This window comes from Talpa europaea (genome assembly GCF_964194135.1).
Source record: "Talpa europaea genome assembly, chromosome: 13".
Classification (NCBI taxonomy): Eukaryota; Metazoa; Chordata; class Mammalia; order Eulipotyphla; family Talpidae; genus Talpa; species Talpa europaea.
The window spans coordinates 67,714,835-67,730,734 of NC_140080.1; the positions used below are offsets into that span (position 1 = coordinate 67,714,835).

At 38.8% G+C, this 15,900-nt stretch overlaps 1 protein-coding gene across 2 annotated transcripts in view; it reads right to left on the reverse strand.

Annotated features, from left to right (window-relative positions):
* Positions 1-15,900, reverse strand: part of B4GALT6 (beta-1,4-galactosyltransferase 6) — a gene marked incomplete at both ends in the record, with an annotated part of 62,834 nt that overhangs the window by 20,491 nt on the left and 26,443 nt on the right. For both annotated transcript variants that reach the window (XM_084252381.1, XM_084252380.1), the window contains one exon: positions 11,996-12,109. In XM_084252381.1, the coding sequence (XP_084108507.1) occupies positions 11,996-12,109 (114 nt within the window). The remainder of the gene's footprint in view (positions 1-11,995; positions 12,110-15,900) is intronic.

The window sequence follows — 15,900 nt, forward strand, 5'->3', positions numbered from 1 at the left end:
TTACTCTACTACCTTTTACCTTGGTAAATCATACAAAGAAAACCAAAATTTCTTAACATTTCACTTTTCTTAAGATTTATTTATGCATACAAGAGCTGGGGTACAGGCCAAGATGTGGGGGAGTGAGAGGATTCACCAGAGACAGAGTGGGGAACAGAACAGGCAGAATGACTGAAATACACTGCTGAGGGGAGCAGCGGGCAAGTCAGGAGACGTCTGCTGCACCATGTGGGTATCTCCCCGGCCAGGGATTGAACTCATGCTGCTGCAGAGGCTGCGGATAGCTTCATAGGTTGCATCTTAACCCCTTCCTTGCACCACCAGGGAGTCCCAACATTTCACTTTTGAATAAAATACTGAATATTTTAATATTCTTCAGAAAATGCACGTCATTGCAATTTAACAATTATTCAAGTATTTTAAACTATCTTAAAAACAGAGGTAATATAGGGACATGATAGCATAATACATAAGAGTTAATTAAGCAGTTAGAATGGCTAAGAGCTGAATTCTAGTTTCTGTCTATTGCAGAAATTATGTAACTTCTCTGTACCCCAGTTTCCTCATCTGTAAAAGGAAATGATAATGCTTGCCTCTAAATGTGGCTGTATCCAATAGATGAAACAAAAGGGTATAAAGGGTCAAGTGCAATGCCAAATGCAAAGGCACACACTCAAAAATGCCAGCTACTATTATTGCCATCTACTTTACTGACACTGCTCAAAGTAAATTGCAAAACACAGTTCAACAAATTTATTTTAAATACCCAATGAATACCCTTGATATACAAAACTGTAAAGCCAGGGATTTCTAAGTTCTTCATCTACTATGCACTTAACCTCCAAATTAACAAAGACAGGAAATTACCGGAGATGCCTTTACTAATAGATTTTCTAATGTATACTATGAAATACTAGCAGATGAGAAACCATTTCCATTAATTCAGTCAAAAGCAGAACTAAGTTCTTTCAAACTCCTCATCTCAGAAAACAGAAACCAACAAATACTAAGGCTTCCTGTTTTATTTATTTTATTTTATTTTATATAATTCTTACATCATTTTTCATTTTTGCACAATGTATGCATTTTCATTTTGATTATATTCCCCATACAATTCCCACCCTCCTTATTTATTTTGACCCTAATCCCTCCTCTCCTCCCCTAACCCCCGCAGTGTGTCTCTGGTTTATAGTTGCTTGTGGCTTCCTGTTTTAAACCTCCGAAGCTTCCAGTAACCACAATTTCACACATAAAACATTCAGTTTCTGTCTAGAAAGCCTATCCTCTCTCCAGTTAGTATGTGTTCTAGAAGATTTCTGCAGCCATACCTCTCTTCCCAATTCTCTCATCAGAAGAATAGGAATAGCTTAGGGATAAGTATTTTTAAATGTAAATGTGTAGTTCCACAGAGTAAACTAGAAAGAAAGTGCTACTAACAATATTTGTGGCCCTTCACAACCCAATACCCACCATTTAGTGTAACAAGAAATGGAAAGTAGCCAAATTTAAGGGGACTCCTGGTGGCGCAAGGGGATAAGACACAGCACAATGAAGCTATTCCACAGCCACTGTAGCACGAGTTCGATCCCCAGCCAGGGAGTTACCCACATGGCGTGGCAGACCTCTCCTGGCTCGCCTGCTGCTCCCCTCAGCAGTGTATTTCAGTCATTCTGCCTGTTCTGTTCCCCAGTCAGTCTCTGGTGAATCCTCTCACCCTCTGCATCTCTGGCCTGCACCCCAGCTCTTATATGCATAAATAAATCTTCAAAAAAATTTAAAAAAAAGAAAGGCCAAATTTACCTAAAGAAAAGAGTAACCTATGAACTTGCAGAGAAAGGTCAGGTTAAGTGAAGTCTGATTAACCAACATAAGTATAGACTATCATGACTCAGCTGACAAAAACAGAATCTAGCACTGTAATCAAATAATATGCACACAGATAAATCTGATGCATTTAATGGTATGCATAATTGCTTAAATGATAGTGATTAGGATAAATAATGTAGTTCATATAAGAAACTGAAGGTGGTATTCTTTATTCTGTATGCACTGTTAAACCATTTTTTTTGCCTTTTTTTCCACCTTCATTGCTTTAACAGCTGTAATCATCAGTATTGTCTGCAGTTTTCTCCAGTTTATTTGCAATTCACATGTGCTAGAAGATTAAGAGATGGGTCTTTTACCTTTCTTCTTCATGGGCAGGGTCTCTAATGTTCATCACTAATGCATCAGAAGTTCATCTCCCTCTTCACTGCCCACCCTCATCCACATTCCTTGAGAGTCCCTTAGCACTTTTTCTCTGTGCTTACTGCTCTTTGTGCTGAAATCCTAATATCTTACAGGCTAAAGATGACCTAGTGGCATCAGGTCATCATGGTGGAGGTAAAAGCAACATCACTTTTATTTTTGGGGGGGGGAGGTGAAGAAGTAATTGGGGGACAGGTACCCAGGATAGGCATTGGGAACAGTAAAAGTATGATCTGAAAAAAAGGAGAAAAAAAATAAGCACTAACCAGTGGGATGTACTAAGGACAAGACCCTGCACACAGGTTGGGAAGGAAAATGGCATCTCATAGAATGGCCAGATAGAAGCACTGAGCAGACAAACTAGTGGTGACAAGATTTCCATATTTTCCTCAGTAGAAATAACCTCTCAAAAGGACCTGTGGTCAGGGAAGGGAGAACTCAAGTACCTCCACACACACACACATACACACTTATGGACCCACCAAGGCCACTTTCACCTCCTGTCTTAGTAGGCTATTGCCATTAAGATTTCACTCAGGAAAGTGGTCCAGTGCTTTAAAGCCAAGAGCAGATACCACCTCCTTTACTTGTAAAGAGGATGTTATTTTTCTAGCCAAATAATTTTTAAAATAATCAATATTCAACACATTGAATTACCTATGGTTTCATTTTTCTTACATCTAAGGTAAAATTTAAAGCATACAGTCTCTAGAAAAGGAGTTTTCTCTATAAACCAACACTATCAAATGATGCCTCACTTAGTTTGGGGAATCTATTTTTTTGATATCTTAATCCCAGTTAGAGGTATGTGGGCTTTTGTCAGTTTCACCCTGGGGGTTTCAAAGATGTAAAGCCCAATGATCTGCTGGCAATATTAGAAAAAGACCTAGATTTCCTCAAGAAATACTCCTTCAGGTGAATTCTTCTCCAGAATCAAAACATGATTTTATGATAAGATAGCACACTTCATCTCCACACCCTCCCCATGCTCCAGCTGGAGAACCAACCTGAGACACAGCAGTGACATGAGTCATCCTCCCCCAGGCATCCATGGCCCCTTTAAAAGCCAACACAAGAAATTGCTTTTCTCAGGCTTCAATACTTCTGGAATTTCATAACCTCTGCTTACTCAATTTTTCTTCAAATGACCAAATCCAAGCATTCTAAGCAATGATTTTTAGTCGCACATCACCTAAGCCAAATGCAATGCCTGGGTACATGAATTACATTAGGAATGGCAAAGTTAGCAATGCCCAACCCTGTCTCAAATCTCTCCTTGCTTCCCTCCCACCTGCATTTCCACTCCTTGGCTCTATCAGGGACTGAAATCTACCTTTAAGACTGTTGCACAAAAGGTGTCCTGCAAGGATGACTCAAAATAACATTCCCCAAATGTAGCTTAACTTCTTGTGTTTTAATCCTGGTTACATACACAGTTCTTAATATCCATTTTCCTTCTTTGTTTCAAGTTTCTTTTGCTTTACTCTGAATGAATGACTATAACCTCTAGTTAACTGCCTTTCTTGTCTTGTTCCACCTTTGCCTTGAAAGCCACCTAATAAACCTTTGATCCCAGTTGATTCTGGTGCAAATCATCCCTGGCCACACTTAGAGAAACACAGCTCAGTGACCTTCACCCAATCAGAGCACCTTAATGGACTGAATATGTGTGATCCCACCCAAATTATATGTTGAAATCGTAACTCCCAATATGATGATGTTAGGTGCTGGGGCCTTTGGGAGGTAGTTAGGTCATAAGGACAGAGCCCTCATGAATGGAATTAGTATCCTCATAAAAGAACCCCTTCTCCCTTCCACCATGTGGGACATACTGAGAAGACAGCCATTTATGAACCAGGAAGCAGGTACCCACAAGACACTGAATCTGCTGATACCTTCATCTTGGACTTCCAGCCTCCAGAATTATGTAATATAAGTGTTTATTGGACCTCCCCTGGTGGCGCAGCAATTGAGTGCTGGGCTGCAAGGCTGCCCACAGCCTCTGCAGCACCAGTTTGATCCCCAGTCACGGGCAAGGGTCCCACATGGCGCGACAGACCTCTCCTGCCGCGCCCGCTGCCCTCCTCGGCAGTGTATTTCATCTGTCTGCCTGTTCTGTTCCCAGCTCTGGCTCTGGTAAGTTCTCTCGCCCTCCCGCGCTTCTGACTGTATCCAGTGCTTGTATAAATAAATGAATAAATCTTTAAAAAAAAAATAAGTGTTTATTGTTTAAACTACCCAGTCTATGGTATTTTTAACAGCCAAAAAGGAGTAATATAAGCCTATACATTCACATTCTTACTTCCTCTCCCTTTCTGACAATTTTTCATGCTCAAATTCTCTACCCAAAAAATACCACAGAAGAAAATCACACAAGCACAGATTAATATCATCATTCAGGTGACAGTGCACTGCCTTGAATACAGTGAGCTTTCAACAAAAATAAGTGCATTCTGACCCATAGGGGTAATCTCTTAGATAACTGGTCAGTTGCCTTTTCATTTATGACTAGTTGACTCCATTTTTCATTCCTTACAACTACTTCAAAGACTCCCCCCTTTGAGAATGCACAGTCCTTGGTGGCCACCACTTAATGTAAATATGTGCATTCCTAATTTATCAGGAACAAAGCAGCAGCAGGGATGAACCCCATAACTTTCACCACTTCAACTCTAAATGAACTTGCCTCCACAGAAGAGGTATTCATTATTACCTTCCAAGGCAAATTATGTGACCTGAGCATATTTCTATTTCTTGTCATTTTTCCCAAAAACTGGCTCCAAGAAAGCTCCCTCTGTTCCCTTATTCTTCCCATCTCTTGTCTGTCCACAGTTCCTTTCCATAATGCCTAAAACTAAAATCCATATCCTCCTAATGAGCTTTTTCCCTTAGCCCTTCCTCCTCCACAGATTCCTTACCTCCATTCTTCTTTCCACCAAACTTACTTAAACTGACTAGTTTTTACATATTTCTGAGTCACTTCTCAGGACAGTCTATTTTATTTCTTACCTACCGCTCTCCTGAAATTGTGCTTGTGCTTGTCCCTATTAATTTTCTACATGTCAAATTCAAAATCTGTTCACAATTCCTCCTCCCACCTGCTGTCGCAAGGTATGTGACAACTGGGACACTCTCTCCTGGGCACCCTCCCCTTGCTCCTCGCAGGGACACAGTTTGACTCCTCTATGCCCCTGACTGTTTTCCCTCCTTCTACCAATCCACTTTGCCCACCTACATGTTGTTCTCCAGGAACCACGTTCTCTTCTAGCCTCACTTTCTCTCATCTCCTGCCAACACCTCTGGTGAAATTCAGATTCCCAAATTAATTCTCCTGAGCTTTAAACAAAATTCTCTCATCATTGAATTCATTAACTTTCCCCACTCTCCAAATGTGATTGATGTTCATCCTGCATTATTTGCTTCAGTTAACCACGCCAGGAAGCTAGAAATTAATTCTAATCCCTCACATCTGGCCAAAAGCAGCCCTGTAGTTCTCTTTGGTATCTCCTCTTCACTCCATAGGCCCTTTCTCATTTCCTCTGGAAATGAACATAAGTGCATCATTGGTCTTCCAGATTCCAGTATTTCCCCAATCTATCCATTTTCAACTTCTCATAAGAATAACCTTTCTGAACTACCATCCTAGCCACATGATACATTCCATGAAGTTGTTTTTGGATTTGTTTTTGTTTTACCCTTTCTTCTACCTAGAGCCTTTGAAAACTGTGATGCACCTTCACCTTAGAGACACATACCAATCCTTTGCATATAAGCTCAAGGATTCTCCGCCTTATGAACCCTACATATGCCTAGAGATTCATGGAAGCCATAGTCCTCAGTCTTTGGTTAGTCCTTGACACAAGCCCTTTACCTCTCCTTGACTAGTTTCATTTCCCATATACCCCACTGCACACCCACCCAGTCACAGCAGACCACTCTCCGTTGCCAGATTATAGAGCTTCTCATGTTCTGACACTGTTTCCCCTCAAGAGCTTGCAAGACCCAGTTCCAATGACCCTTCTCTGTATTCTCCTCTTTCCTTCCAGATTGAATTGCTGTCTCCTTTTTATCACATAATTACCCTTTCATAGTAGGTAGCAAACTATGCTGCCTTTTTCTGAGTGTAACAGGCTCACTGCATGTGCAGCCGCTGTTCAAAATTGTCTGATTACTCTAAAAAAAATGAATCCCATCTTTCTTTTTATACACACACACACATACACACACAAGATGGTTGGTTACATTAAGCATTATTTGAACTTCTCTGAAGTTTATTTCCTTATCTTTTTTCTCTTACCTGGTTTTCACTTGACTCCATCTCAAAAAATCCTTGTAGCTTTTGTTATGTTCATAAGGTTATTCAACTAGAGAAACTACCAGAGATGAAACTATTAAAACTTAACCATAAAGAAAACTACTCTGCAAACAGTAAAGACAGTATATATAAAAGTTACTACAAATGTACTCTATTTGCATAAGAATTAAAAGGCAGGGAAATTTCAGCTAAATTTATCTTCATTTTATTTATTTATTTATTTTATTTATTTTTATTTTTTTATTTAAATATTTTATTTTATATAATTCTTACATCTTTTTTCATCTTTGCATAATATATGCATTTTCATTTTGGTTATATTACCCATACAATTGCACCTCCCCCCTTATTTTGACTCTAGTCCTTCCTTTTCCCGCCCTTCCATCCCCCCCGCCCCCCAGTGTGTCTCTGGTTTATAGTTGCTTGTTGATTTTGATTTTTACTTTGTATTGATTAGTCTTTTTCCTGGTCTCTTATTTAGGTTTTCTAAATTCCTGCTATGAGTGAGACCATTGGTATTTTTCTTTTTCTTTCTGACTTATTTCGCTGAGCATGATCCCTTCTAGCTCCATCCATGTTGCTGCAAATTGCATGTGTTTATCTTTTTTGAATGCTGAGTAATATTCCATGGTGTATATGTACCACATCTTCTTGATCCAGTCATCTATTTTTGGGCATTTGGGTTGCTTCCATAGCTTAGCTATTGTAAATAGTGCTGCTATAAACATAGGGGTGCAGGTGCCCTTTGGAATTACTGTTTCTGTGTCATTTGGGTAAACACCTATGAGTGGAATTGCTGGATCATATGGAAGCTCTATGTTTAGTAGTTCAAGAAATCTCCACACAGCTCTCCATAGTGGTTAGACCAGTTTGCACTCCCACCAGCAGTGGGATTAGTTGACCATAAATCTGTCGGTTTATTTCTGGATTTTCTATTCAATTCCATTGGTCTGTGTGTATCTTCATTTTAACGCAAAATACACAATTGACATTTTCCATCCTCACCTCTCCCAGAAAAATCAAAACATCTATTGTAAGCACTTGCTCTTTTTCACCTTTGGATAAAGTGAAATTTCTATTTCACTGTATTAACAAGGAGAGTCTCACCTATATTTAATATAGCTGAAAGTAGATTTGCCTCCAAAGAACCAATAAATACTAAAAGTAATGGACATTTTCATTCATATTGTATAAATAATACACATTAAAATTAATTTTACTGTAACTGATTATATAATATTCATGAAATTCATTTTATTTGAATTTCAATTGGAAAGGTTCAAACTTTATGGAAATCCAGGGTCAGTAATCCCATAGATACACTAGAGAAAAAAACTTTTTAAGTTACAGCTAGATAAGCAAACACATAAATATAAACTTTAATTTCACTTTGAAATTAAAGAAAATGAATGGTTTTTCTCTAAGGAGATCTTATTCATACAAATTTAACTATTATTTGGGGAGATAGCATATTAAATATTTTGTGTGATTTTATAACAATATTTTACAGTCAGGTATTTTACTATACTAGTCTGTACCATCAATGTGGCACGGGAGCCTATTAAGTTTTTAAAAATTAAGGATGCATAGCTAAGTATAAAAATCCTTAACTCCACACATCTCTCCCAGATTTTTTACTCCCTTGATCACTGTAAAGTCTGGCTTCATCAATCAAAGAAGTGCAGAGGAGGAAATGTTACAGGGCAACCCCAATGTGGAATGGCTTGCCTGACTGTGGATCCTCACTGGTGCTTAAAAGGGACTTTTAATTATGAGACTCAACTACAGGCACTCACAGAAAGATTAACAAAGAGATTATTTCCAAAGAAAAAGGGGGGAATGAAGAAAGCAATGACTCAGGGAGAAAGAGAGAGTGATAAATTGGTGAATGCGCCCTGCCAGTTCCACAGAGCTGGAACACCAATAGCACACTGAAAACCAGCAAAAAACCAAGGACCCCCACGGCCAACATGTCTGGTTATACACCAAGCCTGGCTGCTTAACTCCACCCTTAGTTCCCAGCAAACCTCCCTTCGGTGGTGATGACATTATGGGATTTGTAGTCCTTGGTGTCTTGGATCTCTTTGGTCCAGGGTGGGGGTGGGATCCATAAAACCTGTGTTTGTGGAGTTCATTCAGGACATCCCTTCCCCCCAACAATTATATGAAAATAATGTCTAACAAGTTTCAAGCACTATGTTTCATTTACCCTCACAACACTCTAAGGTTGATATTACAATGCAAAATCTTACAGACAAGTAAACTGAGGTTCCACTTTGCAGAGGCCACAAAACTAGTGAAGGGGCTCTCATGGCCAACTCATGCCAAGAGCCTCTCAGCAGAAGCAGGTTATGCTGTATATACCCTTGGGCCCCTTTCTAAGGGATTTGCTGTCTGTAGCCATATTTTCTAACAATTACCCTTTCCCTCTGGTTATAGCTAACTGAACAAGGAATTGGTCAGGACCCAAATCTGGCAGCCCAAGAGGAAGCCTTCTGTGGTTGCCCAAACCAATGAGATCCTCCCTCATAGAAAAATGCAATATTCTGAGGGAAGCAGAAAGATGGAGCAGTAGCACTAAGACTCTCAGTGAAAAGGCATGAGTAACAGTCATGACACAATCCCTCAAGCACCAGGACAGCAGTATCAATGAGTGATGGAATTGAGAAGAGGCATGCCAGCATAAAAGGCCTGGCAGGCAGATGCTTTTAAACATAGATAATTAGCACCCATAAAGGACTAATTAAGAAAATAGCAACTAAACGAAGAACAGAAGGATTTCCTAAAACTACAAACCCTTGAATATGCAAATTATGAAAATGAAATTATTGTAATCAATATTTCAACAGCCTTATTATTCAGTGGTTTCAGTATTACATAGACAGAAGCATTCATTTTTAGAAAGCAAAGCCTGCAGTAACAAAGTAATGACAGCCATGAAAACTACAGCTTCATTCTCTATTATGGAATAGCAAGGCGATAACAAGAGTATAATCAACAGAGATTTTTTTTTTTTTTTAAAGCAGCAATTGCCAGGTCCCAGGTCAGATTAATGAAATCAGAAACTTAGGGGCTGGGCCCAAGAATTACATAATCTTCCTAAGTTTTTGCAGTCAGGAATGAGAGTTGCTAGCCTAGATGAGCAGTGTGACCCAAGGATCATCACAATCAATGATACCAGGAATCCTGTTAGAAAGGGAAATTCTCAGACCCCACTTCTGAGCTACTGAATCTAAAACTCTGAGTGTGAGGTCCAGAAACCAGGTGATCCAGGTGATACAACCCTAAAGATTGATAACTATAGCTTTAGATAATATTAAAAGCTGTGCCTTTCTTTCATTTATAGATATGGAGAATCTGCCAATAACAAACTGAAAAAAAAAATCCTACAAACATAAAGTCTACTTTCTTTTAAACAAATCATGGTAAGACATAAAAGAACACTTTAAGATACTAAGGATATTAGAAATAAACAAAAACAAGCAATTCAAAAAGATGTTTAAATTTTTAATTATATAAAATTAAAAATACAAATTTATATGTACAAAGGATGCTTAAAATTAGGTGTGTGTGTGGGGGGGGGGAATCTGCCAAAATAATACCCACGTGCTTCTGAGTAATTACAGTGTTTCAAAAAAAAATAATGATAGGGACCTCCTTGGTGGGGCAAGGGATTAAGTCACAGCACATTGAAGCTATCCGCAGCCACTGAGGCATGAGTTTGATCCATGGCCAGGGAGGTGACCCACATGGCACAGCAGACCTCTCCTGTCTCGCCTGCTGCTCCCCTCAGCAGTGTATTTCAGTCAATCTGCCTGTTCTGCTCCCCACTCTCTCTGGTGAATCTCCTCACCCCCCTGCACCGCTGGCCTATATGCCAGTTCTTAAATGCATCAGTAAATAAATCTTTAAAAAAAAAGATAATGTATAATCCTCATATAATTTTGAAAAAATGTTTCAAATATAGTACTTTAATCCCTATGCCTTATATTATATATGAAAGTTAAAAAGCTGTAAAAGTATTAGAAGGAAGTAAGAGTATTAGTGTGACTTTATTTTTTTTTAAAGATTTATTTATTTATTTATACAAGCACTGGGTACAGTCAGAAGCAAGGGAGGGTGAGAGAATTCACCAGAGACAGAGTGGAGAGCAGAGCAGGCAGACTGATGAAGTACACTGCTGAGGGGAGCAGCGGGCAGCAGGAGTGGTCTGCGTGCCATGTGGGACCCTCGTCCTGTGGCCAGGGACGGAACAGGCGCTGCAGAGGCTGCGGGCAGCTTTGCAACCCAGCGCTCAACCGCTGCGCCACCAGGGAGGCCCTAGTATGATTTTAGAATAAGGAAAGCTTTTTAAGACAAAAAAGGGAGATACTTTAATAAAGTAATTAATATGCTTGAAAACATCATAATTTTAAACTTCTGTAAAGTAAAAGATACTATAAAGCAAATGAAAAAACAAACCAGAGATCATGAAAAGATATTGCAACACATACAGAGACAACAGTCACTGCTGATATATATACATAAAACTTCTACTAGTCAGTAAAAAACCCTAATTAACCAATAAGGAGCCGATATAGCACATGACTGATTGAATCACAAGACAGAAAATGCAAAACCACTCATAAGCACATGAAAAGTTGTTCAAACACACTATGAATGAGGAAAGTGAAAACTGAAACAATGAGATTTCTTTAATTTATAATAACAGCAATCTGTAAAATTAAAAGAAATTTAGAAATCGGTCACACAACATCAAAGTGGTACATTCCTGCTTCTCTACTGGGGCTATAACTTGGTGAAGCGTCTTTTGAGTGCAACCCAGCCAGCCTAACCAGCACTTCCACTTTGAGGTATGAACCCTTGAGCACATACACACACGCACAGGGAAGTCTCTACTGTGTTGTTCCTTATAGCACTACTTGGCAGTAGCAAAAAAAGTGGAAATGACTGAAATTTCCACTAGCAGGGGAAAAGGCGAACTGTATTTACTTACATATATTTACTCAAAAATGTATGATATACAACAATCAAGGGAAAGAAATAAACTATGTATCAACAAAGATGGTTCTCAAAAAATAAAGCAAGTTGCAGAATGAAATTTAATTTTAAGAACATCATTAGAATTTCTTAAAACTTCTGAAATATAATTTTCTTATTAGACATCTATGTAAAAAATTAAAACCTTTAAGAATACACTTCAAACTCTTAACAGAGGTTCCTTTTGCATAGGGATAAGTTTTTTCAATTTTTCAAACCCTCTCTCACCTCCAAAAAATGCTTTGCCAAAAAATCCAAAAACGTCAAACAACATGCTGCATAAAATGAACATTAGCACCAAAGTAATGATTCAAGTCTGGTATGCTCAAATCCTGTGACTTTTATTATTTTATAATACAAGCAAATGTTAAATCAAAATTAGATTATACTTACTCATATAAGGCAGTTTTTCTGGGCAGGGGAGGTATGGTGAATAAGTGAAGTTTTCTGGAAGATACGTTGTTGTTTGAATGAGATAATCGCTTGAATTATTGCCTTCAGGATAATCTTGGAGAAAGAGAAAAAAGTTACAACCAAAAACTTGCGTTTTGCTTTGTTCCTAGTATAAAATATGTCACTGTCACTGTGAGAAGCCTACAACACAAAATATACAGAAGCACTTAAAAGCAATTATCTATAAAGACCTAGAGGAAAGCAGAACACAGCTACCATGGTCATTCTCTCATTCACCCCTCACCACTGCCAGATGGACCTCTCAGCATGATTTCCCAGAGGAACCCCTGCACAAATCTGGAGTGGCCTGACCTGATCCACCCGTACACACAAAGCAGGCCTATTTGTGACCCTATGAGAACACCTGCTCCCACTCCTGCCAAATCAAAGGAAGAGTATGCAAAGTCCAGCAGAGAATCCAAACAGCCAGGAGTGTTCAGCCATAGCACACAGCCTCCTGCATCCACAAAGCAGAAGGGTGAGAGTGACATTTTCTCACCACCCACCCACACTTAAGAAACAGATTTACCCAGTCCACTTACTTTTGTAACACAGCCCCTTTTAAATCTTTACAACAAATGGAGCGCAGTCCCTGGGGAGCCCTAGAGCTATTATTACATTAGATCCATTATCTTCACATTCATCAAGCTGTACAGCATAGAGAGCATGGGTTTAGCACCAAAGTCAAATGCTGAGTTCAAATCCCTGCTCCCATACACATTTGCTTTGTGGTTGATGGTATAAGGCATGACATAGTTTTTCCTTTGGACCAAACTCACTTGTCATTTTCAGGTTTCAAAATATATGTGTAGAGGGCCTACCCGGTGGTGCAGCAGTTGAGCGCTGGGTTGAGAAACTGCCCTCAGCCTCTCAGCGCTGGTTTGATCCCAGGCCGCTGGGCTAGGGACCCGCAATGGTGCGCAGACCTCTCCCGCCACCCGCTGCTTCCCTCAGCAGTTTAGTTCGTCAGTCTGCCTGTTCTGCTCTCCGCTCTGGCTCTGGTGAATTCTCTCACCCTCCCACGCTTCTGACTGTACCCAGTGCTTGTATAAATAAATAAATAAATCTTTTAAAAAAAAAAAAAAAGATATGTGTACAAAGGACTTAGAATAACCTCTGAACCAAATGCATATTCAATAATCCCAGCTATAAGTGACTGGTTTAAACATTAGTATGTGACCTAACATAGCCAGACCTGTAGGATTTTTGAACTTAGAAACAAAGAGATCACACTTCAGTCCATTTTTGGAACTTCTGAAATACAAATCTGTGAACCATGACCTGCCAGTTCCCTATGTAAGAGGAAGTCAGTCCAAAAGAATGAGACCAAATGCAGTAAAGAGATAAGAAAACAGCCATTAAACTAATGTCTGTCTCCTAGAGCACAAACCATGAATTCACAGAAAACGAAGCTCACTTCAAGTGCAAAGCAGACACTTCAGGAAAATGGGAAAATATGTTTTCAATCTTCAGTAAACTGCTGCTATAACAGAAACATTCCTATCTGAGCTAGTCTGAAAAACAAAGAGAGGAAAGACAACAGGTATGTGATTTAAAGAGGGGTCTGACAGTGACCAGCAAGCAAAAGGCGTTAAGCCAAAGTTATATCCTTATTGAAACGTAAAAGCTAAACTCTCTCACTATGGGAAAATGGTAGAGACCAGGAGACTGAATATGTAATGAGGAAAGTCAAAGAAAACTAAACATGTTCATTCCCTACATACCTTTGTCAACCTAAACATTAATCATTAAAACAGAGTTGACAGGGATGCAGCTGGGAGCCAGGATGGCACTTCAGAGCAAAGTCTCACCCACCTCCAGGCCCACCTGCAAAAAGAGGCCTTACAGAGGCTACTAAGCAGAGGTTTGTGAGGATTTGGCATGAAGGAAAAGTAAGAAACTACAGGAGAAGGTCCAATTCCAAAGGACTGCAGAAATCCAGTCATGAACTTGACAAGGCATCAGTAAAGCTTAAGGAAAAGGGATTAGGGAACAAAATTGATGGGGGGATTCACTGATAGTTTTTGTATGCCCAGGGAAAAGGAAGAACACAGAAACCTCTTTAGTAGCCTATTTCTTTACCTCTTCAATATATATCTGAAAGATTTAAAGATCTTAAACATAAGTGGAGGGAAGTTCAATAAAGTTGTAATTCTTTCCTTGATAGTATTAAATATATATATATATGGATATACATCAAATTTCAAGTTATATTCAAAAGAATCCTTTTATGGAAATTCCTGCTATGTTAGCTAAGCAACTACTATATACTGTGCATTTATATGAACTAGAAATAGAAAATAAGGTTGGGTGTCCACTGCCTTTTGAGTTCCCAAAACTGGTTTCCTAATACTCCTAAGGCCAATATTAACATTCTTATGTAATTCTCAAATAATTTCTTAATGGCATGTGGTTAACTTTAAATAAGAGCACTGTCTTACTCTTCATCACTTCCCTGATGATTCTGTTTATCCACATTCAACTTACAGAACTTTTAATGGTAGTTTCCCTGGGGAGTCTAGAAGCAACAGACAGTTGTTTCATTTTTTATTTTTGTGCTAGAATGAGTGACTCTCATTCTAAACTGATAAAATTATAAAGCCCTTTATCAGGTTTTTAAAATCACATAAAAAACTTACAAGAAATGCAGTATCAGTATATTTACTTCCTTTGAATGCAAAGTTTTAGAGCTAAATGCATTCTTCTTGGCCACATCATAATGACTACAAGGATCTCTATCCATTGCCAGACTTAAACTGAAAATTCTTTGCAATCCTAGAGAACTGTGTCCACTAGTACTTAGTTCATCCCAATGCATTATATATGATATTCACCCCCTGCCAATAGTCTGAACACCTCTCTTAATTGAAATCAAATTGTCTTTGATTTCTAGAATCTAATAAAGTACCTATAACACAGTACAAACTTGCTGGGATGGTGAACTGTCAGAACATAATACAGAACTCCCAATGATCAATAACAAATCTTAATCAATAAAGAATAAAGCACATGACTGAGTGAATCACCCAGTGAACCATGATAATATAACCAACAATAATCTAAGCTTTTGGAGACTATATTAAATTAACCCTACAAAATCATCATTCCTACAAAGGTGGTTAGCTCCATCTTGCCTAACTATTATTTTCTAAATTGGGAGCAACTTCTAAAGGTTGTGCAGGTAGACGCATTGGAGACTAATTCACCACAACTGCTGAAAATGTAGACATTATTTCATCTAATGAATGGATGAAAACACAGTGAGTTCTAGGGCCCCTGCCTTCTCACTCCCTTCGAGAGCCACACCCAAAGAAAAGAGAAACAGAATGAACACCGCTGGACAGGTCCCCCTATTCAGCTTCTCACTCAAGGGAAAAGAAGAGGACCTAAGGAGACCTTTCAAGAACTTTGCTTTTTCTGCAATGGGGAAGCTTAAAACTGTATCAAACTAAATGAGAGCTCTAGTTTCTTTACCACCGTCTTGCCATGTCTGGCAGCATCTGAAGCCCCAGACTATGCAGCCATCAAATAATTAAGCTGGGTTATTTCTAACAAAACTACCATCTCTCACATCACTGGACCCCCCCTCATCTGCTTCAGTTATTATTCAGTAAATTCATCTTGTTTTCTTTTTTTTTTTATCTTGTTTTCTTAATTTGACCAATTCCATAGGCTACAAGGCAAGGCACCATTTGATTATCCCAGTATGTGATTTCTTTACAAGAATGATATATATACCTATTTATATTTGAGGCTTCAGAAAGTCAGGAACAAGGTTAAATAATTCTTTAAAAAAAAAAAAGATTTATTTATTTATACAAGAACCGGGGTACAGACCAGATGTG